The sequence below is a fragment of the Protopterus annectens genome, chromosome 2.part2 (genome assembly GCF_019279795.1).
Source record: "Protopterus annectens isolate FY-2018-M chromosome 2.part2, PAN1.0, whole genome shotgun sequence".
NCBI lineage: Eukaryota > Metazoa > Chordata > Ceratodontiformes > Protopteridae > Protopterus > Protopterus annectens.
In genome coordinates this window covers 434955745-434978366 of record NC_056730.1, presented here as the reverse complement: position 1 = coordinate 434978366, position 22622 = coordinate 434955745, and the positions used below count along the sequence as shown (strand labels likewise).

Sequence of the window (22622 nt, the reverse complement as noted above, 5' to 3'; positions counted from 1 at the left end):
GCACCTCACCCAAGTGTCTTGTTTAATCATAGTCTCACCTTAGGCTTCATGCCTACTGAGTGGCGCACAGCTACAGTTATCCCACTCCACAAGGGAGGATCCACCTTGGATCCCAGGAAAGTACAGTTGTGTACCTACCATAAATGTAGATGTTCGAGTGTATTCACTGTTGCAGTCATTACACTTGGGTTATCCTGCTGGCAGGCTACCCGCAGTCGGCCTGAATTCCAAAGTCTTGGTCCGGCGTCGGTTGCTGTCATCTCTTCCCTGACGTCAGTGCGCCAGGGGTATAAAAGATGCAGCCGAAGCCATTTTCTTCAGTTTTTCTTGCCCCAGATGTCAGGTGCCCCCACAATGGCAGGCTAAATGTTATGCCAATAAAAAAGCATGCACTAAAGTAAACATTTCCTCCATCTAACAGCAAATACACCACATAGGTTGTATAGCATAGAGAAGTACAGATAAGTCCCAGCAAAGAAAAGGGGGGGGGGGTAACCTGGACTGCAACAGTGAATACACTCGAACATCTACGTTTATGGTAGGTACACAACTGTACTATGTTCATCGTGTTTCACTGTTGCAGTCATTACACTTGGGTTGAATCCCAAAGCTGAGGTTGGGTGGCTGGATCTAAATAGGATTAGGAGGGGCTATAAGGCCCTGCAGAACTGCAGTGGCAAAGCCTGGTCTGGATTTAGAGTAGAGAGGCAAGTGGTAGTGCTTGGTAAAAGTGTGCACTGAACTCCAAGTTGCAGCTTCTAAAATGTCTTTGGTTGGAACTCCTCTGAGGAAGGCTGCTGAAATGGCTGCTGCTCTGGTTGAATGTGGCCTAATGCCCTTAGGCACTGATTTGCCATGTTGTGCATAGCAGAAATGAATGCAGTGACCTATCCCTTTTGAAATAGTCTGCTTAGAGATCGCTTTTCCTTTGATCCTGCAGCATATGCCACTAAGAGTTGCTCGGTCTTTCTGAAAGCTTTAGTTCTGTCCAAGTAGAAGCATAGCTGTCTGTGTATGTCCAAAGAATGTAGGAGTCTCTCACCCTTATTCTGTGGGTTTGGATAAAAAGTAGGCAAATGAATGGTTTGGTAAAGAGCCACATTGGACACTACCTTAGGCATAAATGTCGGGTTTGTCCTCAGAGAAACCGTGTCTGGATGGAAAATGATAAAAGGTTCCACAGCCATGAGTGCCTGTAACTCTGAAACTCATCTTGCAGAGGTTATTGCTAGGAGCAGAGCTGTCTTCCATGAGAAGAACTTTATCTCAGCTGTATTGGCTGGATCAAATGGCGGCAGTGTGTGTTTTTCCAAGACATAGCTGAGGTCCCATGCAGGTATTGGTGCTCTCCTTGGGGGTCTTATATTTTTGGCCCCTCTGAGGTACTGCCTTAGCAATGGATGAGAAAAAATAGGTGGTTCCGTATTGTAGTGAGCTGAAATGGCAGAGGCATGGATTTTAATTGATATAAAGGATACGTCTTTGTCCAGCATCTCAGTTAGGTATTGTAAAATCTGAGGAATATTTGGTACAAACGTGTCAATTCCTTATGCCTGGTTCCAAACACAGAATCTCTTCCATTTTTCTGCATAAGATTTCCTGGTACTGGTCCTCCTGGCCTCCAAAATAACATCCATCACTGCTTTAGAGAGAAGTGTGTTCTGAATGGCTACATTATCTGCCATGCTGCCAGATTTAGGGTCCTGAGTTGGCTGTGCAGGATCCGATTGTTTTGTTGGGTCAGTAAGTGAGGAATTAGAGGTAATTTCCAAGCTGGGTCTTGGGACAAGCTCCTTAGGAATGGGTACCAGTGCTGGCAGGGCCAGTCTGGGGCAATCAGAATCACTTTTTGTGTCTCTTGTCTGACCTTTAGGAGTACCTTGGGGGAGGAGAGGCAGAGGAGGAAAGGCATAAACTGTTAGGGTTTCCCAGCTGAATGATAGAGCATCCACTTTCCATGCTTGCTTGTGATAAGTCCTTGTGCAGAATCTCTGTAGTTGGTAGTTGTGGGGGGAGGCAAATAGATGATGTCTGGGCATCCCCATTCCTTTGTTATCATGCTGAAGACTTGTGGATCCAGTTTCCACTCGTGGGGATCCGTGAGGTTTCTGCTTAATTCGTCTGCCAGAGTATCTAGCTTTCCTGGCAGGAATTGTGCTTGCAGGTGTACTTGATAAGTCAATGCTGTGTCCCACAAAGTCATGGCTTGTCTGCAGAGGGGGTATAAATGTGTGCCTCCCTGCTTGTTTAATGTACCATATGACTGTGGTATTGTCCGTCCTTATCAGTAGTTGTCCTGGATGAAGTAGATCCTTGAAAGCTGTCATGACATTCTGAACAGCTAGCATCTCTTTTTGATTGATATGAAGAAGCCTTTGGCTTGTGGGCCATGTGCCCTGAATACATTTTCCTGCCATGTGGGCTCCCCAGGCATAATCTGAAGCGTCTGTTGTTATTGACTGTCTGGCTGTGGGTTGGTTGAATGGCTGTCCCTTGTTGTGGTGACAGGCCTGTGCCCACCATCGAAACTCCTGTTGCAGGCAGGGAAGGAAGTTAATTAATGTTTCCAGGCTGTGGCAATGTTGAGTCCAAACACTTTTTAGATACCATTGTAGTTTCCTCATATGCAGTCTGGCATATGGAAATAGTAGAATGCAGGATGCTATGAAGCCCAAAGCCTGCAGAATTTTTCTTGCAGATAACTGGGTCTTTGTTGCAAAGATTTTGAAGTAAGAAGTCAGTTGCCTTTGTTTGTCTGGCATGAGATAAGCCATCTGGGCAATTGTATTTAAGCTTGCACCCAGGAATATTATCTCTCGAGAGGGTACTAGTTTTGATGTCTTTTCGTTTACTGTGTACCCTTGGCAAATTAACAATCTTTTTACAAACGCCAGATGCTTTAGTAGAATGTCCTTGTTCTCTGCTTGAATAAGGCAGTCGTCCAAGTAAGGATATATTTGAATTCCTCTTTGTCTGCAAAATGCAATCACTGGTGCCAGGCATTTTGTGAAGACCCTGGGCGCAGTAGATAAGCCAAAGGGCAGTGCAGAGAATTGGTAGTGCATTGAGCCAGCTATGAATGTGAGATATCTTCTGTAAGATTGTCTGATTGGTACATGCAGGTATGCCTCTTTTAGGCCCAAAGTTACAAGCCAAGCCTTCTTGCCCAGCATGGGCAGAAGCTGCTGCAGAGTCAACATTTTCAATTTTGGAACGTCCAGAAAAGTATTTAGAATAGACAGGTCCAGTATTGGTCTCCAGGCTTTGTCCATTCTGGGTACCAAGGAAAGTCTTGAGTAAAATCCTTGTCCCTGCTCTTGCTGTGGTACTTGCTGAATGGCCCTCATGTCCATGAGGGATGAAATTTGTTTTTGTGCCTCTGCCCATTGATTGTGTGGCAGGTCTGGCATATCTTTTGCCCTTGGCAGGGTGTGAAAGTGGAACTTGTAGCCCTGGGACACTATATTCAAGACCCATTTGTCCTGGGTGATCTTATGCCAATTCTGAGAAAAAAGTGCTAGTTTTCCCCCCAAGGAGGCTGCCAAAAGATAAGTGCTTGGTGCTGGCAGAGGAAAGTCATTGGGACTGTTTCCTGTATGGCTGTGATTTGTCTTCTCCACTTTTGGGGGTAGAAGCGCCCCACTGTTTAGGCCTGTATGAGCCCTGGGGCTGGGATCTGCCTCTGGGGCATCTGTACCTGCCTCTTTGTGGCCTGCCTGACACTGGAAAGGACCAGTTCTTTGTAGGCCAGTTCCCGCTAAATCTGGGAGGCTGTACCTGTAATAAATCCTTTACTGTCTGCATAGATTTCGCATGCTGTAATGGAGCATCTAATAATTTTGCTTTAACATGATCAGGCAGATTCTGTTCCTTCAACCAAGCATGCCTCCTAATGACAGAACCCGTAACTGCGGCCCTGCAAGAGGCCTCCAGAGAATCAAAACCACATTGCAATGTATGCTTTCCCACTTGTTCAGTTGCATGCAATAAATCCTGCATTTCCTTATTTTCTTCACAATCAGAATTAGTCAACATTTTCTGTTTAAGCAGTGACATTAAATATTGCTGATATTTAAGCATATGAAATTGACAGTTTAAAGCCCTCACAGCCAAAGTAGCAGAAGTGTAAACCTTTTTCCCCCATCTGTCTAGTGCCCTTGAATCCCTATCAGAGGGAATAGGGTTTTTTGTAGTGGAAGCCTTGACCCCTTTGGGACCCTGATCAGCAGCAGGGTTTTTATAAAGAAATTTATGTGAATCCGGAACCCTGTAGTATCTGTCTGGTTTAACAGGGGCAGGGGGTAAAGAGTCAGGAGAAAGGCCGGACTCTGAAAATACATCATTCACAATGTCTAACACAGGGGGAATAGCAAGAGGCCTGTGCTGAGGTAGTAAATGAAAATCTCTAAGCCTTTTCTTTGATTCTGAGTAATCTTGGCTCTCCCAGTGGAAATGCTCCCACATGGTATGCAGACTTTCCCCAAAAGAGTAATCCTCAGGAGGAGAGGCTGAAGGGATAGATTCTTCAGCATCAGAATCCTCATAGGGAAGAAGAAAGTATTCCTGCTCATAGGAGGAGTCAGAGGAAATGGAAACCTGATCTGAAGATTCATATTCTGTCTCTTGCCTAGGCCTCATATCAGGAAGGGGATGGGAACCCATCAGGAAGGGGATGGGAACCCCTGATCAAAGTAATTAGGCCTTCGGCCATTTTGAGCATCTGTTTTTTAGGCATGGAAGTCTGTGCAGGAGAATGCTGTACTTGTTTCTTTGTCTTTAGAGCTGCTTTAGTCTTTGAAGCTGAGGATGGCTTAACATATAACTGTGTAGGTCTGAAAACACCCTCAGAAGCCGATGCCTGCTCAGCGGTTCTGGACCCATCTGAGGGGATAGTTTCTGAGTGCCCAATACCTTGAGTATCCAGAGGCCTAGTTGGCTCCACATGGGAATCGGCAATGGCCTGTGGCTCTGAAGCAGCAGGCGTCAGGGGCTGCGAAAGCGCCTCACTGAGAACCAGCGAACCTGCTTAGCGGTAGCCTTGTCGTCGGTTTTGCACCTCGGATGCCTGTCCTTTTCTTTTTCCTTGTGCTTTTTGTAAACTCTGGTCGTCGGCTGTTCTGATGGCATTATATAATTGAATCTTCGGCCAAAGTAATGAAAGGCAAAATCGTACCAACGCTTAATAGTGTGTTGGTTAAATCTAGCGCAAAACCGACAGCTAGCAACGTTGTGATCAGGGCCTAGGCAAGGAATACAGTAAGAATGAAAATCCTTATAAGGTATTTGCTTCCCACAAGAAATACAATTGTTAACTTTTTCTGACATTGGTCTGGAGCAAGAAAAAAGTTTCCCCAATGGGGTACTTAGTCTTATTGAAGACTTCGGATCTGAAATTCGTCTTTGAAAATCTCAGGAGTCGGCCAACCAGCACTTGCAAACTGCTTTTGCTTCAGGCACCGCGTGGCAAGAAAGACTGAAGAAAATGGCATTGGCTGCATCTTTTATACCCCTGGCGCACTGACGTCAGGGAAGAGGCGACAGCAACCGACGCCGAACCAAGACTTTGGAATTCAGGCCGACTGCGGGTAGCCTGCCAGCAGGATAACCCAAGTGTAATGACTGCAACAGTAAAACACGATGAACATCTACCGTCCCATCAGTCTGACGAGCCTGATCTGCAAGGGTATGGAACGTATTATCATGGAACTTATAAACAAAGACATTGGCAACCTTCAAACCCTGGACCCCACCCAGTTTGGGTTCGTGAAGGGCCGATCTTGTCTCCTGAACCTGATTGACTTTTTCAAATCAGTCTCCAGTGTTGTGGACGAGGGTAAGGTGGTCCACACAGTCTATCTGGATCTCGCCAAGGCCTTTGACACCATCCCCCACTCTGGAATCATAGATAAACTTACTAAGTTGGGCATAAATCCCTAAGTCACTCAAAGGGTTGCCAACTGGCTTACTGACAGAACCCAGACTGTAAAAGTAGCCGACTCCAAATCCAGCTCCAGACAAGTGACAAGTGGAGTACCTCAGGGTTCAGTCCTGGGACTGCTCTTGTTTGGCATCTACTTCTCTGAAGTACAGGCAAACACTAAGGGACTCTGGCTACCAAAGTTCGCAGATGACTGGAAACTGGGAGCCATTACTGAATCCCCAAATGATATGGATATTCTACAAAAGGGCCTTACAGAAACAGATGCTTGGTGCCAGAGCCATGGGCTCAAGCTTAATGCCAAGAAATATATAGTTATCCCCTTTGGAAAAAAAACATGTACCCATGAATTACCACATAGGTGGCAGTACACTAAACACCGAAAGTGTGATGAGAGACTTAGGGACACAGGTGGACAGTGGCCTCACCTTCGATAACCACATCGCCACAACAGTCAGGAAATCCTTCTATGTGTCACATCTCATCACTAAGGGCTTTTCATCCAGGAAAAAAGGAGGTCATTGTCCCACTGTACTCATCCCTCATTAAACCCATTATAGAGTATAACACCCCATTTGGTATGTACCTCACAAGACATCTGCAACAGCTGGAAAGGCCGCAGAAATACCTCACTAAAAGAATCACAGGCCTAAAGCAGATGCCATATGCTGACCATCTAAAAAAACTTCAGCTATACTCTGTGGCATATCGTCTACTCAGAGGCGATCTCTGCTTAACATACAAGGCCATGTCAAACCCTGAGCTGTTGGACATGCTGCACTTAAAGAAATCCCAATCCCTTAGAGCCACACACTCCAAGAATCTAAACCTTGTCATCACAATGAACAAAACATACTGGAGAGAGAGGTTCCTGACCCAGAGGCTCCCCATACTCTGGAATAGACTGCCCATACATGTCAGGTAGAGCACCTCCTTGGCCCTCTTCAAAAGGAACCTTGACGATTGGATGGGAGATAGGAAATTCACCCTGGGGAGTATGTCAGTCACCCTGCTAGACAGAGATCCAGGGAAGTAAATATGGTGGGAAGAAATATCCAGGGAATTGTTATGGCTAGGCTTGTATAGGTCCTCGGGCCGATAGCCTAGTACCAACTTATGAACCTATGTCTTAGGTATTCTCACAAGTATTCGCCTTTTCAATATATTGTGAACTGCAGTTTTGTCAGCTTTTAGCATAAAGCCTTGGACATAACTTATTTCTTCCTTGAAAGAAAGAAAGAAAGAAAGAAAGAAAGAAAAAAAAAGAAAAAGAAAGAAAAAAATAAGACTGAATTTCATTTCTTATTCATGATTTTTTGTTCAGGCCATCAATGGATCAAAATGTTGGAAAAAACTCTATAACACCATGGCTTCTGGTGGACTAGTGACAACTACCATAATTTGAATATTTCCTCCAAAGTTACTGCAGTCCAGTCTTAGCCTGGTGAGTACACTGAAAGGATAAAGGAAAAAGCAAAGCTCAAGTGTAAGATCAAATTTAGTTCCTGGGTTATTATTTTTGTTCAGTCATCAGTGAATGCATGAGTTATATAAAAGCTATAAATTTTTAATCAGAGCATCAAGGACCCTGCAGCTTTTGGAGGCCACTAAGCAGACCCAATCCTCAGTATAATTCAATTATCCACAGTTATTACAACAAAATCTTGACCAGTTATGCTGTGTTGAAAGGATGCAGAAAATCTGAAGAGTAAAATAAAATGTGAAAAAATAAACAAAACATAATCTAGGTGGTGCAAGGAGTTCAGGATGTGGAGAAACAGGGCAGTTCTGGGAGATGTGTCAGGGAATACAGTAGACAGCACAGGAAGATCCCATTGACTAAGATACCATTTCACCTAAGGCAAGTCCTGCACATTAGCTTCAGATTTTTGATTAGAATATTCTCAACCATTATGAAATAATTTTTTGTCCCCTAAAAATAACTACCATAAGACTGGAAGTACTGTTATTTTATTACATTATTGTTATTTAATACCTATCAACTGGTGGTGTAATGAAGGTGCTATAAGTATGGGGGAGAAGTGGAAGAGGCAAACAACCTTTGAGTAAGATTCAGAGGCAGCATTCTGAAAGGTGGTCATGGATGATTGTTCTAAAGAAGGAAGGTAAGCTCAGGAGAAGACCAAAGTAGTTCCGCAGAGAGGTCAATGTGGTACGAAGGAACAAGGAAAAAACAGTGGGAAACATGTAGGAGCAAAAAAGTAGAAGCAGTCCATATCAAGCACAGGAAAGATGCAATTAAACAGGTGAGGAAAGACAAGACAAACTGGAGAACAAACAGTCCCAGAAGATAAAGTGGGAAGGAAAATTATTTGTTATGAAAATTTCACAGAAGAAAGGAGGCACTAATCTTAACAAGGTTGATCAAAGATGGAAGGAATGCTATGGATGAGGGAAAAACATCCTAAAGTAGAGAAGAGAGATCTCAGTATTATGAAAAGGATAAAAGAGAAGAGTAATGTGCTGGTCAGAGATAAATGCATGGGCCTACAAGGATGAAAGAAGAAAAGGAACTGATAAGCACAGAGAACAAAGAACATACCCTCGAGGAGATATTAGTCATAGTACTTAAAACACAAGCAAATACCCTGGGGGGAACCCATCATAGATGTCTTTAATCTTATGACTGGAAAATAAAGAAAAATATTACCTTGTTCAAGTAAAATAACAGGCCAGTCCAATCAACTACTAGTCAGTTAGTCGGATGTCATTTTGAAGAAAAGAGCTATCCATCATGTCGATTTTGAAGAAAAGAGCTATCCACCATGATGATTTTGAAGAAAAGAGCTATCCATCATGATGGACTGCCAATGAATGTGATCTATATGGATTTCAGTAAGGTCTCTGACTCAGTATCATGCTGAAAGGGTTAGTGATAGGGTAGAAACTTATAAATTGGGTAAGGTTGTCCTAGATGTGAAAGACGAGACCTACCAGTAAAGTGTTGCTGGATCAGTGCTGGGTCTAACTATTCAACATATTTATCAATGATATATTAAAGGAAGTGGGTGACTGACAGTAACAACTTCCAGATAACAGAGCACTTGTTATCATTCTCCACGACTTCGGGAAAAGCCTAAAAACCCAATGTCTTCTACACTAGTCACCGAAGTGACAGAGGATCATAGGAGGTTACCAGGCTAATGGCCCTAGGGCCCTTACAAGCCTAGCCAAGAGATTATCCCCAAAAAAGAAACCTCAGTCCGCACCTGTTGCCCCTGTCAATGATGGAGAAAGGTGGAACCCCTGGGACAGATATGTGGTTTCCCATCCCACATCACTGTAATTAGTTACAAGGCTTTGAATTTTTGATACAATAACTCAAATGTCACGTACAAGTTAGTAGATGCCAAACAAGCTGAAATGAACCAGCCCTGCACCATTATACACCAGAAGAGAGGTTAGGAAGAATGGCTACTAGAACTGTTGGGCTGTGTTCTCTAGGGCTCACACTCTAGGATTAATGAATAATATTTTATGGGTTATATGACTTTTGAAACTACATTTCCTCAACCTCCAAACTAAAGGACTAGTGTAACTGTTGCCTTAAAATATTTGCCATGTAGGTCTAGGCTACACAGCAACACATACCTCAACCACAGATAGACACCAGATCTAGTCTGTACAGTACCATGTGTGACAGAGAAGCTGCATATCTTGCTTAACCAGCAACTTTTTTCTTCCCATCCAGTTCTAACAGAAAAAATGCCTTATACATGTCATACTGTTTCAAGCTTCTTTGTTGCAGTTCTCAATCACTCCTCTGTAGTCAGTAGTACCGCTCAGAAAAATGCTTATTCATTTTTATGGAGACTGTTCATCTGTGTGTTTATACGTGACCAATGTCAAAAGTTCATCTAAAGATTACTGTTCTATATATCTTGTCCACTCAAATGGTTATTCATACAGACAAACACAACAAGCTCCCAGTATACAAATGCTAATTAAATGGTTCAGCTGATAAGCATATGTATACATTTAGAATACATTATGAACAGATGAAGAAAATCACATTTATTTTTGTTTGTGATCAATTAAACCCTTTGGCACTATGTAGAATAGAGATCAAACACATCTTATGAAGGTTGTTATAAATATGCAGCTTCTCCAATTGGCAAGGAAAATGGTGTGTGTGTGTGTGAGAGAGAGAGAGTGTGTAGTGCTATTGCATCATGACCGACTTGTGGCAAATCTGTGGACAGTTAACTGAAACGTCTACAAAGTTATATGCTACCAAAACATGTACCAATTTCTGTAACACTGATGTTACAAGGGAAGTATGAATGAACAGATATTAGCAGGTTCGGGAACAAATATCCCCCTAAGATGAACTATAAGGTCAGGAGTGTGATAACATATTACTATTGCATGGGCTTGTGAATGAATGCAGGGAGGCAGGAATTAGTCTTAATTTATTGGATGGTTCCTAAAGTTACTTAATGAGGAGCTGAAGGCAGTGGTAGCCAGTAGAAGGATGAGAGTAACTTGTTCCTACATTAAATTTTAGCTTTGAGTGGAAGATGCAATAAAGGGCTTATTGTTTGCCTTACTTGCCTGAAAAAGAAATGGCCATCACTCTTAAATCACCTCTCCCTTAGACTTACATTGTCAGTAAGTACGCATATGGCTCACCATCTGTCTTGTAGTCCCTAATCAATAGATCCAGTGGGGTACAATGTGTCTACACATCCTACCAATTTTACTGCTCCCTGCACAGGATTAATGGAATTGATGTAATGATGTGCAAGTCAAGCTACATTAGGAAAAGGAAAACCATTCTGTACAAGTCTTCCACTGTGAACTACAGATAGCCTTGGTCAGAGCTTATCAAGTGAGGCAGCTGTTTTTTGCAAAACAAAGATCAGTCTTAATTACTGATAAAAATCTGAATTTCATTTTACTGTTTAATGGGAAGATAACTGTCTGCAGCTTTGAATGAAAAGAAAAAAGGCTAATGTAAAACAAGTAAATATGACAATGAAATAAACAAGAAAACTGTTGACTAGGAACTTTGGGAACTACAGAACAACTTGAAATATGAGATGTTAAATCAATGCATTATGCTTACCTAAGTTGCTGGTACATCACGTGGATATAAAAGTACCACAGCATTTATTAAGAAGGAGCTCAGGAATTCCCACTGTGTCCTGACCAAATGTCTCCTAGTCCATATAAACACTGCCTCGATTCTCCCCTAAAAAAGACGACAAGGCCATCATCCTAGTGAGACTAACCCAGTCAACAAAGGAATAGAAAACAAATAAAAAAATAATAAATAACAAAAAAATATAGGAATGAAGAGAGTGAGGGTTTGGCTGGGTAAGTAGACTTTCATTAAAGCTTAATTTTAGTGGTGTCCAGAGAGACAAAAATGTGCATAGTAAACATTTAAGTAATACACATTGCCTGATGAGAGTTGCTGTGTCTTTCAGCTTATCCCGCTTAGGGGTTGCCATAACGGAACTCCGGTCCACTAATGTTTGGTAGTGGATTTTTACGTGCCGAGTTACCAGCCCTGACGCATAACCTTCAACGAAGGCACGCTCATTCACGCATGCCTCCACACAGAAGCCGCTCTAGCTGAGAATCGAACGAGACAACGTCTTGCTGTGAGGCGACAATGCTACCGCAGCACCACTACCGCGGGTTACATTGCCTGATGAGAGTATGCAACACAATTTATCGGCTACAATTTCTGACATCTGGAGAGTATAGTCATTTATTTCACGATCCAGCCCACATTTCTCACCTGCTATGGTTTAAACATAGCTGTGTAGTTTGGCCTTTCACTTCCTCAATTTTCTGGTTATCCTAATAAATTTATACTTGTTTAAAGGGCTTTGCTTCATTAAATAACTGAAGAAATAACACAAATGAAGGCAAAAGGCAAACTGATCCACTCCCAAGTATTTACTTAGCGCTTCTGTTTATAAAATACAAACTTCCTCAGAATAAAAGCATAAAAACTTGAACCATAATGGCCAACTCATGTATGTATACACCAAAAACCATGTGATAAAACTTGCCTCAGTTTAAAACCACCATTTAAAGATATATTACATCTGCAGTTTGTATCACTTCCATTTCATATACATTACATACTTTCTCACTGCTAAGCTACACAAGAACATACTTACTAATTGGTAACATTATGCAAGTATGTGCTTGTGTAGCATAGAGGCCATGGTGGTGCAGCGGTTATCATTGTCGCCTCACAGCAAGAGGTTCTCCCGTTCGATTCTCAGCTGGAGTGCCTTCTGTGTGGAGTCTCTGCATGTCCTCCCTGCAGCCGAGTGATGTTTAAAGACATGCAGGTAGGTGTGTATGTGAATGGGTGTGCCTTCTTTGAAGGTTGGGCGTCAGGCTGGCAAATCGGCATCGTAAAAATCCACTGCCAATCATTAGCGGACCAGAGTTCCGCTGTGGCAACCCCTAACTGGAAAAAGCGAAAAGCCGAAAGACATTACTGTGTGTCTGTGTAGCTTAGCAGTGAGAAAGTATGTAATGTATATGAAATGCAAGACATTACTGTGAGTTTGTGTAGCTTAGCAGTGAGAAAGTATGTAATGTATATGAAATGCAAGTGATACAAACGGCAGATGTAATACATCTTTAAATGCTGGTTTCAAACTGAGGCAAGTTTTATCACATAGTTTTTAGTGCATATATAAATGAGTTGACCACTATGGTTCAGGTTTTTAAGCTTTTATTCTGAGGAAGTTTGTATTTTATAAATGAAAGCGCTAAATAAATACTTGGGAGTGGATCAGTTTGTCTTTTGCCTTCATTTGTGTTATTTCTACAGTTTGTGGGTGTCGTGGAAGCATTAAATAACTGAATTAGGTCTATAGAAAGATTCCTTCGCATTTGAAGTCCAGTAACTGAAGACCTTGTAGTGTGAAAAATAACAGAGTTCTTCCTGAACATTATTTAAGTCTAGTGTCTTGATTTTTAAAGGAAAGTGTTTTGCATTCTAAAGGACATTGTTATGCTTTTAATGTCCAGTGCTTTGATTTATAAAGGACGGTTCTGTATTACATAATGGAGAATAATATGAGTTTAAAGATCAGTGCTATGTGTTTTTAATGCTGAGGCTGAGAGGTATATTCAAGCCTCTAATTTACATGGACCAATTCTGCTAAAATCAATGATTACTTCCATCACCTTCAGTGCCTGTTCTATGGAGACCATCAATATTCAGAATATTCAGATAAATATGATTTATTTCTACCATGCAGTCCTAAATCCAGAGTTGCATTGATTCTCACTTTATCGATTAAATGCCAACAATGAGGCAGAAAGGGTATAAATGTCAACAGCATTTACTCACCAATGTTAGCATTGCAGGGTCATTACTAGGATCCTATTACAGTGTCACTGTGTCAAGCAAATCTAACACTACATTTCACAAAAATGTGATGAATAAGTCCATACTTCTGTATTTTCTTTATGTGAGCCTGTTTTAGTACGGAATGCAAATAGTATGAATAACTAGGATTCTACAGATGGAGTTCTGTACTAGGCAGCAGTCACATCTTTAAGACTCCTAGACTAACTTTTCCCAGTAACAAATATCAAAGTGCGTTATTGTTTTTATGGTTGAGCCTTCTTCGTTTGTCACTGAACATTATTCCCCTCTCAGGAAAAGTACAGGTACATCACAGATGAGTACCTCTTCAGTTGTTGTTGTGTCTTTCGGCTTTTCCCGGTTAGGGGTCAAAACCGTGGAACTCCGGTCCGCTAATGATTGGCAGTAGATTTTTACATGCTGAGTTGCCAGCTCTGACGCACAACTTTCAACGAAGGTACGCCCATTCACGCATGTCTCCACACAAAATCTATACCAAGCGATTGCAGCCCCCCAAACATCTCCAACGCCCAAGTGAGAACTGCTCTCTCCAAAGCAAAAAACACAGCATCCATGGGACCTGATGGTGTCCCCGGCTGTGTGCTCCACGAACTCAACGAGGAATTAAACCCACAGCTAGGACAGCTGTTTAATCATAGTCTTACCTCTGGATACGTACCCAGGGAGTGGCGCACTGCAACTGTGGTCCCACTTCACAAAGGCGGTGCCTCCACCGACCCTGGAAATTACCGGCCCATTAGCTTGACAAGCCTTATCTGCAAAGCCATGGAGAGGATCATAATGGACCTCATAAATAAAGACATAGGGAATTTGCAGACTTTGGATCCATCCCAGTTTGGCTTTGTCAAAGGCAGATCATGCCTTCTAAACTTGGTTGACTTTTTCAAACAGTCACCAAAGCCATTGATGAGGGAAAGGCAGTCCATACAGCCTACCTCGATCTGGCGAAGGCCTTCGATACAATACCCCACTCGGGTATCATTGAAAAACTCATCAGCTTAAATGTTAACCCATACATAACAAGATGGGTTGCAAACTGGCTGAGTGACAGAACCCACAGGGTCAGAGTTGCTGGCGCCATGTCAGACTCAAAGCCTGTCACAAGTGGTGTACCACAGGGCTCAGTCCTGGGCCCACTCTTGTTTGGCATCTACTTTTCTGAAGTACAAGCAAACACAGGAGGGTTATGGCTGACAAAGTTTGCAGATGACTGCAAACTGGGCACCATAGTAGAAAACACATCTGACACAGATATCCTTCAGAAGGGTCTCACAGAAACGGATAACTGGTGCCAGAGCCATGGCCTAAAGTTAAATGCCAAAAAATGCATAGTCATACCCTTCGGGAAAAACAAGGTTACCCCTAGCTACCAAATAGGTGGCAATCCACTGAGCACAGAAGAAGTTATCAGGGACCTGGGGACCCAGGTTGATAGTAGTCTGTCATTCGACACCCATGTAGCTAAAGTAGTTAGGAAGACCGTCTACATTGCCCACCTTATCATGAAGGGATTCTCATCTAGATCAAGGGAGGTCATAGTCTCCCTATACTCATCACTCATCAGACCAATGATTGAGTACAATGCCCCATTCGGAATGCATCTGACCCGACACTTGCAGCAGCTGGAGAGGCCACAAAAGTTCCTCACCAAAAGGATAAAGGGTCTCAAACATCTGTCCTATGCTGCCCGACTGAAAGAACTCCAGCTCTATTCAGTCGCTTACCGCTTGCTCAGAGGTGACCTTTGCCTAACATACAAGGCCATGTCAAACCCAGATTTGATGAATATGCTTCACCTCAAAAAATCTAGATCCACCAGAGCCACAAGGGCGGGAGACTTAAACCTCAACACGGCTATTAATAGGACGTGCTGGAGGGATAGATTCATCACCCAAAGACTCCCTATGCTGTGGAATAAAATCCCAGTATATGTGAGGCAGAGCACCTCGCTGGCCTTGTTCAAGAGAAATCTTGACCAATGGATGGGAGATCGCAGATATACCCCAGGGATTACCTCAGTGTCACTGCTCAACAGAGGCACAGCAAAATAATGGGTATAATTCCCCATACTAAAGGGGTGGCGTAAGCCACAAAACTATGGGCTAGGCTTGTAAATGCCCTCGGGCAGATAGCCTAGTATGAACCTATGAACCTATGAACCTATAAAAGACACTCTAGCTGAGAATCGAACAGGACAACGTCTTACTGTGAGGCGACAATGCTACCGCAGCACCACCACAGTAATATAGTTATATACTGCCTTAAGTGTTTCTTTCCACTCTCTGATCTCTACCTTTACATCTCACACTATAGACCTCAAACCTGACACAAAGACGGAAAAACCTTGACAGGGATTCCAGACTTAAGACTTCTGCAAGTAAGTACAATATTCCAACAACAGCAATAACACAAGCAGGCCATTTCTTCCTGCAACCTGTCAAATTAAGTCTGTCTGTTTAAACTCATCAAAATTAAAGATTTCTATCCAGCTGACAAAGAAGAAAATGTGATTTCTTATTTCATACTATTAGATTACTATCCTGAGACCCTATGATCCATTTTACATAAGAAGTTATGGAGGCATTTTTGAAGTGAAACTTCTTATGGGAGGTCTGAGAGCTCGGAATGAAATGGAAAAGTGAAACAATGTACAATAAGTCAAACTCCACCCAGTAAGGGTGGAGTTTGACCTCCATGCTGTACTTTAGCTTTTCAAGCACACACAAACACACACACACACACACACACACACACACACACACACACACACACACACACACACACACAGTTTCAGAACGAGTGATCCCCTCGCAGCAGCAGTACCTCTCAACCATACCGCTCAAACTCTTACCACAAGAAATCTGGACAGAGCCACAAATAACAAAGGACCAAAAATAGGGACGGATTTAAAATATTGCTCTTAGAAGCTTAGGCAGTTGCTAGAATAACAGTAACAGGGTTTCCATTAGCATGCACCCCCCCCACACACACACACACACACACACACACAGTGAGAGCAATAGAGTGATACCTTGGCAGCAGCAGCATCAGTTGAAAGGGTTCCTTACCTCTTCACCATACCTCTCACACACACGCAGACACCTTTCAAGCCTTTCACTTTTTAATTTTTATTTGCGTTTTTGACATTAAGGAAATAAGCATATCACTACATACATTCATAGGTCCACTTTCTAATCTTAATATCTATTCCAGTCTTCCCATGTTGCACACACCGCATGTACATGAAACAAAGCAAAGGGTTTATTATCAATCATAAGTTAAGCCTCTGTAGGTCAGAGCATCAAACTCTTGTTACCCATGCTGGGATACAATAGGTGTTAACATGTCCTCACACAGTGATTTTTGTTACCATGCAACCCCAATTAAAATAAATAGTAGTAGCAGTGGAAATACAACATACATATGGTAATGGATTTTAACATAGAAAGAAACTCCGGTACACTTCTATCCCTTAAAGGTTAACCATCTACTACAAGATGCCATTCCCATGTGCTGAAATACATATACGCATACCTGAGCTCGTGCGCACACATCCGGGTGGCGTTTGATCTTTATAGGTGTACTTTAAAATTATTAAAACTCAAGAGAATCTTTACAGAGCTCAACCCTGCATATTTCATTAATCTACAAGCCCTCAGGCATTAACCCACCAACATACAGGTAAACGAACTGCCAGCCAAGACTTTGGACAGGAACGGTTACATGACACCACGAATTAAGACTCCATCAAATCAACTAAAACACTTGTAATCAGGTTGAGTACATATTTAAAAAAAAAAAAAGAATGTGCGTGGTCACCACACACGGTAGGAGTGTACTAGTCTTTACTTCTTACACTAGTGTACCACTTTCAATTTATTAACTGTGGATTAAAAAAGCTGGGATGAATCATTCCATTTACTTTTAATTATATGGTGTAATAAGCTTCCTAAAGACAATAGCAGAGAGTCTATTACTTAACAAGCCTGAATGCCAGTTTTTTACAACAAAATCAATGTATGCTGTCTATTTTATGGCCAGTGTTTTCATACTTTATGGCATGAAGTCTTTGTTGTTTATCAGACAGCAGCTGTGTAAATATCAAAATGATTCCAAACAATTCCACAGTACATAACAAATCACTGCCTTTATGTGCCCTCTGATACAGTAAAAAAGTAAGGCCTACCATATGTCATGTAGCTCAACCCCGCATTACTAAATTGCAGTCACAAGATATTCTCTGCTCAGAAACATAAGGAGGCCAAGTCTGTGATGATATACTCACTCCAGTTACCTGTTAATTGGCTCCTTGATACAGTAGAGACAATGAAAACCATGGTATCTCTATAAAAACTTTAAACATACTGCTTTGAAGAAATACTGATTACAATAATTTTAACAGATATTTTTTCATCACCAATAGAAACATGATATCATTTTTCATGATATCTGATTTACATCTTAATCACATTTTAATCTGTTCAGCTATTTCCAGAAAGATTCTTTTAAGTTCTTGTGCTTAGCAAACCATAAGCAGAGCAATGTTGCCAATGTTTGAAACCATCACTTACCTCCAGCCGAACATTTCACTAACTGTTCCTGATCGTTGACCTCTTCTGAGTTATGTGGTGTTCTTCGATCTACTCCATCTTCTTGGGGATTCTCATCCGATACCTGAAAATAATACAGATTCTTCAGTCCATGCATGGAACTTGCTTTGTGTATGTGAGAGGGTTGAAACGCATGCATGTGTGTCTGTAATTGTGTGACTACAGATTTATGCAAGTGAATCAAATAGCAAAGTCTTGACCAATTAGGGCTCATTTTATGGTACAGTAACATGTCTTCCATCACAAATTCACAGTAGTAGCTTCACAAATGTAGTGAAGACACCTCTCATCTTCATTGTGATATTATAAAGATGGGTTTACATTTTGAATTTCTGCTACACGACTGCATTCTCTTAATGCAAATGACATAACCACTAGCATCTGTCAAGATAAATTATTTTCAAAGTTGTTTAATGAGGTAGAAACCATTTTCATAACAGGACTTGTGACAAAAGTTGTAAGAGACATGAGTATTGAAATTATTACTGAGGTTTATATACAATCATCGGTCATTTTAGTATTATCCTTTCTAATATGGAAGCTTGCCACAGGATATAAACAAAATCATACCAGGGAGGTCAATAAAATATGGAGTGACTATATCAGGTCAAATCCTTATCTGGTCTGCCTTGCCTTACTTTAGTTCAGTTCAATTTTACTTAGTGGGAAAGTGAAGCAGATGTTGAGGACATATTTTCAGTCTCACCCCATTTACAAAGAAAAATATACAAATACAATACATGTGCAGCAACTTTGAATCTACCACACACACATATTCAGATGCATATAAAATGCACAAGCAGCATGGAAAGTGCATAGACTAGCCAACAGAAGGAAGTTTCACATAGTCATCCGCATAACAGCTGGCAAATGTCCATGCCTATTTGTGTAGTGGGCTATGCAAAACTGGTTACTAGTGTAAACTTAGGATGTCATTAATGGGCATATAATTCCACATGTTGAAAACAATTTATATGCAATGGCTAGGGGCTATGATATCACAGTACATCTTTTGGCCACCAGCTAATGTATGAAGGACGAACGGCCTTAACAGCACATGGTAAGTGTGCATTACTGGCTCAGAAAATGACTAAATCTGTGAAAACCAATGTACAGCTACAGATCTGTGTTATAATAACTAACTCCCCAAGATGTTACCTACTTCAGACTGAGTCTAGTACCTTCCAGTGTAATTTTATGAACAACTGTTGAAGCTTGATGGATATTATTCTGCACGCAAGCCCACACCATAATATTTATTTATGATCTCCCTTCAGAACCAAAATCAACTCTCCATGCCAGGGGAAAGGATTAAAAATAAGCTTACAACCATTTTTTTTGTATTTATAACTATTACCTATACAGGAATATACCTATCTATACCTATATCTATCTGTGTCTATTTCAATTTTTCAAAGAGCCAAACTGTTGAAACCATATGTTCAAGAGTTTGGCTGGCTGAACCTTTTTGGCTGAGAGCACGGTACACTAGATACTGGGGAATTTGCCCTTTCTGACACTGTAATGTGGTTTTTAGAGCATATAAATAATTAGTAAAGAGTGTGGGGATGCATGGGGGCTTTCCCCCCTAGAAAAACATTGTTTGTGTTGTTGGCTGGTGTTGTGTGGCTTTATGTTAGTTTTTCGATTAACTACACTGTCAACCATATGATCTCAACTATATAGGTTTTGACAATGTGTTTTTTTTGATAAACTGCCATAAATCCATCTATCTGTCTATATATATATATATATATATATATATATATATATATATATATATATATACACAGATATATATATACATATATATATATAGATATATTTATTTATGTGTATGTATATACCATTTAATATCTCTAGCAGTTTGGTGCCTCCTTCTAGAATCTGGCACCTGGGACAGAAAGGAGTCCCATGTGCTCTGCCTTGCCCTTGCTATGGCTCTAGATAAGAAGCTTGTAAGGAAGTATACATAAAAGTGCTGCTCATTAATTTATTTGAAGTACTTTAGCAGAATTAGCATGGGAGCAGCTGTGTGTTATAGGATCATAGGATGAATAACGTGATACACTAAGAGTTTTCTGAAGGAGTAAGGTAATAGGAAAACTAAAAGATATTACTAGCAGAAGTGCATATTCCAATCTGGGACACGGTATATTTTTTAGTGATAGATCTTCATGAATTAGATTTCTGGATTGTTTGTAAGTAGTCTTCAGTTGGCTGAGAACTTTCTTGAGGAAAGACAAGATGGAGCCTTAGAAGATTCCCCAAGATATTTGTAGGAATGTTTTGGGATAAATGGGTTTCCATGAGGATCATTACTCTCCAGCGAGGGGCATGATAAAATTATTTGGGCAGTACCAAATACCATCATAGTGTTAGTTTTGTTAAAAATGTCTGTTAGGCTGGGGGTAGAAATTCAGGAGCAAATGCTAAGAAAACCTTTTTGTAAGGCTAGTTCTGAATCACAAGAGAAATTTTTAGTTAGGTTCATAAGCGATTACTGGGCTAATGGCCTCAGGGGACTTTTGTAAGCCTAGCCATGCTTTTCAAATGTGAGAATGAAAACTTGTACCTTGTGTCTGTAAGGTAAACATTTTATTATGCCAAACCCCTAGACCTCAGAAGAATATTTTCAGTATAAATAATGTTAATATTGAGTTATCAAGGATGTTACTGATGAAAAAGGAAAAGGGGAAATGGGCCTAGAAAAGATCCCTGAAGTACACTTCTGTGCATAAAAGTTAAATTTTTATTTTGCTGAAGTAGCTGGTAAACCAGCTGAGTATATCTGGGGAGAATTCAGTTGATCTTTTTTAATTGTTTAAGAAATAAAGAACACATCAATAAGGTTAAAGGCCCTCTTTTTAGATGAATGAATAATGTTCCAGTAATCAAGCTTTTTGTCCTGGTTTGAAATATAAAATTACCACTTGGAAGACAGCTATTACAGTAGTTTGGTCTAAAGCCATTCCAGTATTATTACAGGATCTTGTAGTTTTCAGTAAATACAGAAATCCTTTGAACAAGTTTGCAAAGGATCTAAAGCAATCGGGGAAATACAAATTGCTGATTTTATACTAAGGGATAATTACTGCCAATTTCTGTTCTTGAGGGTTAATACTTACGTAAGGCAAGAAGTAGATTTGCTATACAAGACACAACATGTAAGCTAAAGCACTTTAAGGAGCGCATGATGCAATGCATTAAGGAATGTGGAGTTGTCAGTCTAAAGTTTTGAAGAAAAGATTGTTGATGAATTTTGGTAAGAGAAAATCAAAAAGGACTTTCTGAGAAGGAGAGATACTAAATGAGGTATCAGATGTGGCAGGTATAGTTGATAAGCAATGGTAAGAAGCAAGATTAGGACATGTGGGAACATTGGTTAACTTGTTTCTAAATCTGAGGGTGATAATGGATAGTTATTACTATTTTAGGGGACTAGACTGTATTTTTTTTAGCTCAGACCAAAAAGAACTCTGGATTTCCACATAGAACTTGATGCTTTTCATGGTAGTGTAACAATCCATGTTTTAGGCCCAGCTGTCAAATACTCTACATGCAGTAAGAGATCATTTGTGCTTTACAGTTATGCCATAACAATCATTTTGTTTAATTTAATTTTGTTAATTATTTTAACTACAGCCAACGATTTACCTCTGCAGTGACATTTTGTAGCTGGATAGATTAGTTTGTGTAAAGGGGGTCTTATAGAAAATCAGGCATTTTTAGGATGATCTTTCAAGGAAAGTAGATTTCAGATGATTAGCTGAAGTTGGTCAAGAAACAGTGTTTCTTTATGTAGAAGAAATAATCTGTAAATAACCTGCAGGTAATTGTAAATGGGGATGCTTGGGCTTTTCTGTGGTCTAGAAAGAGGTAAGCAGATGAGGGTCATTAAATGAATCAGGAAATGGCATAGATACTGAACACCCTTTTGGTAAGAACTCCTGACAATTGAAAAAAATGATAGCATATTAAAAGACCATTTCAGTTAGGCCATTTCACTTAATTCTATTTAGCCAAATGTCACCTTGAATGAAAGGCTAGCTGGTCAAATGATTCTGCATGGTGCATGCACAAGATGAAAGGAGCTATTTGAGCAACTTCTGAGTCCAGATGACAAACCCTCCTCTAATACAGGAATGCCAAAAGCAGATGGTGGAACTAAACCCATTTTGGAAGATGAGCTCACTCCAGTAATTAAGCAGTTAGATTGTTGCAATACTGTGTGAAATCCATCAATAAATCTTGAAGACGCTAGGCACTGTTCAAGTGGCATACTTGGCAAACCTTTGCAATGCTGTAAAGAAGGCTGGGAAAGTATTTATGGACCTGCAAATTTGTGATATCATCCCCATTTTCAGAAAGGAGAGACAGAAGGCTGCATTTAAATTACAGAGAGATCTGATTCCTTAGCCTTCATAGGAATGCATGTGCTAGGGTGCTGGAAAGATGACTTCAACTAATAATGAAACCTCTGATTCAGCACTGACAGTGCAGATTCTGTCCTGGGTAGGAAATAGGTCAATGTTTTGTTCATGTACAGAAACGGGAGTGGTCATGACATTTACCAGCACTGTCTACATATGTTTTGTGAAATTACAGAAGGAATAAGTCTGGATACCATGTAATATCCAGTAGGAAGTGCTGAAGAAGTCCAGTACAGGATCCCAACACTGAT

The 22622-nt window shown here is 40.8% G+C and overlaps 1 protein-coding gene across 4 annotated transcripts in view; it reads right to left on the bottom strand.

The window, feature by feature from the left end:
• ARHGEF28 (Rho guanine nucleotide exchange factor 28) overlaps nucleotides 1-22622 on the bottom strand; it is a 3217901-nt gene that overhangs the window by 1631858 nt on the left and 1563421 nt on the right. For all 4 annotated transcript variants that reach the window (XM_044063941.1, XM_044063943.1, XM_044063942.1 and 1 more), the window contains exon 8: nucleotides 17900-18002. In XM_044063941.1, coding sequence (XP_043919876.1) covers nucleotides 17900-18002 — 103 coding nt within the window. The remainder of the gene's footprint in view (nucleotides 1-17899; nucleotides 18003-22622) is intronic.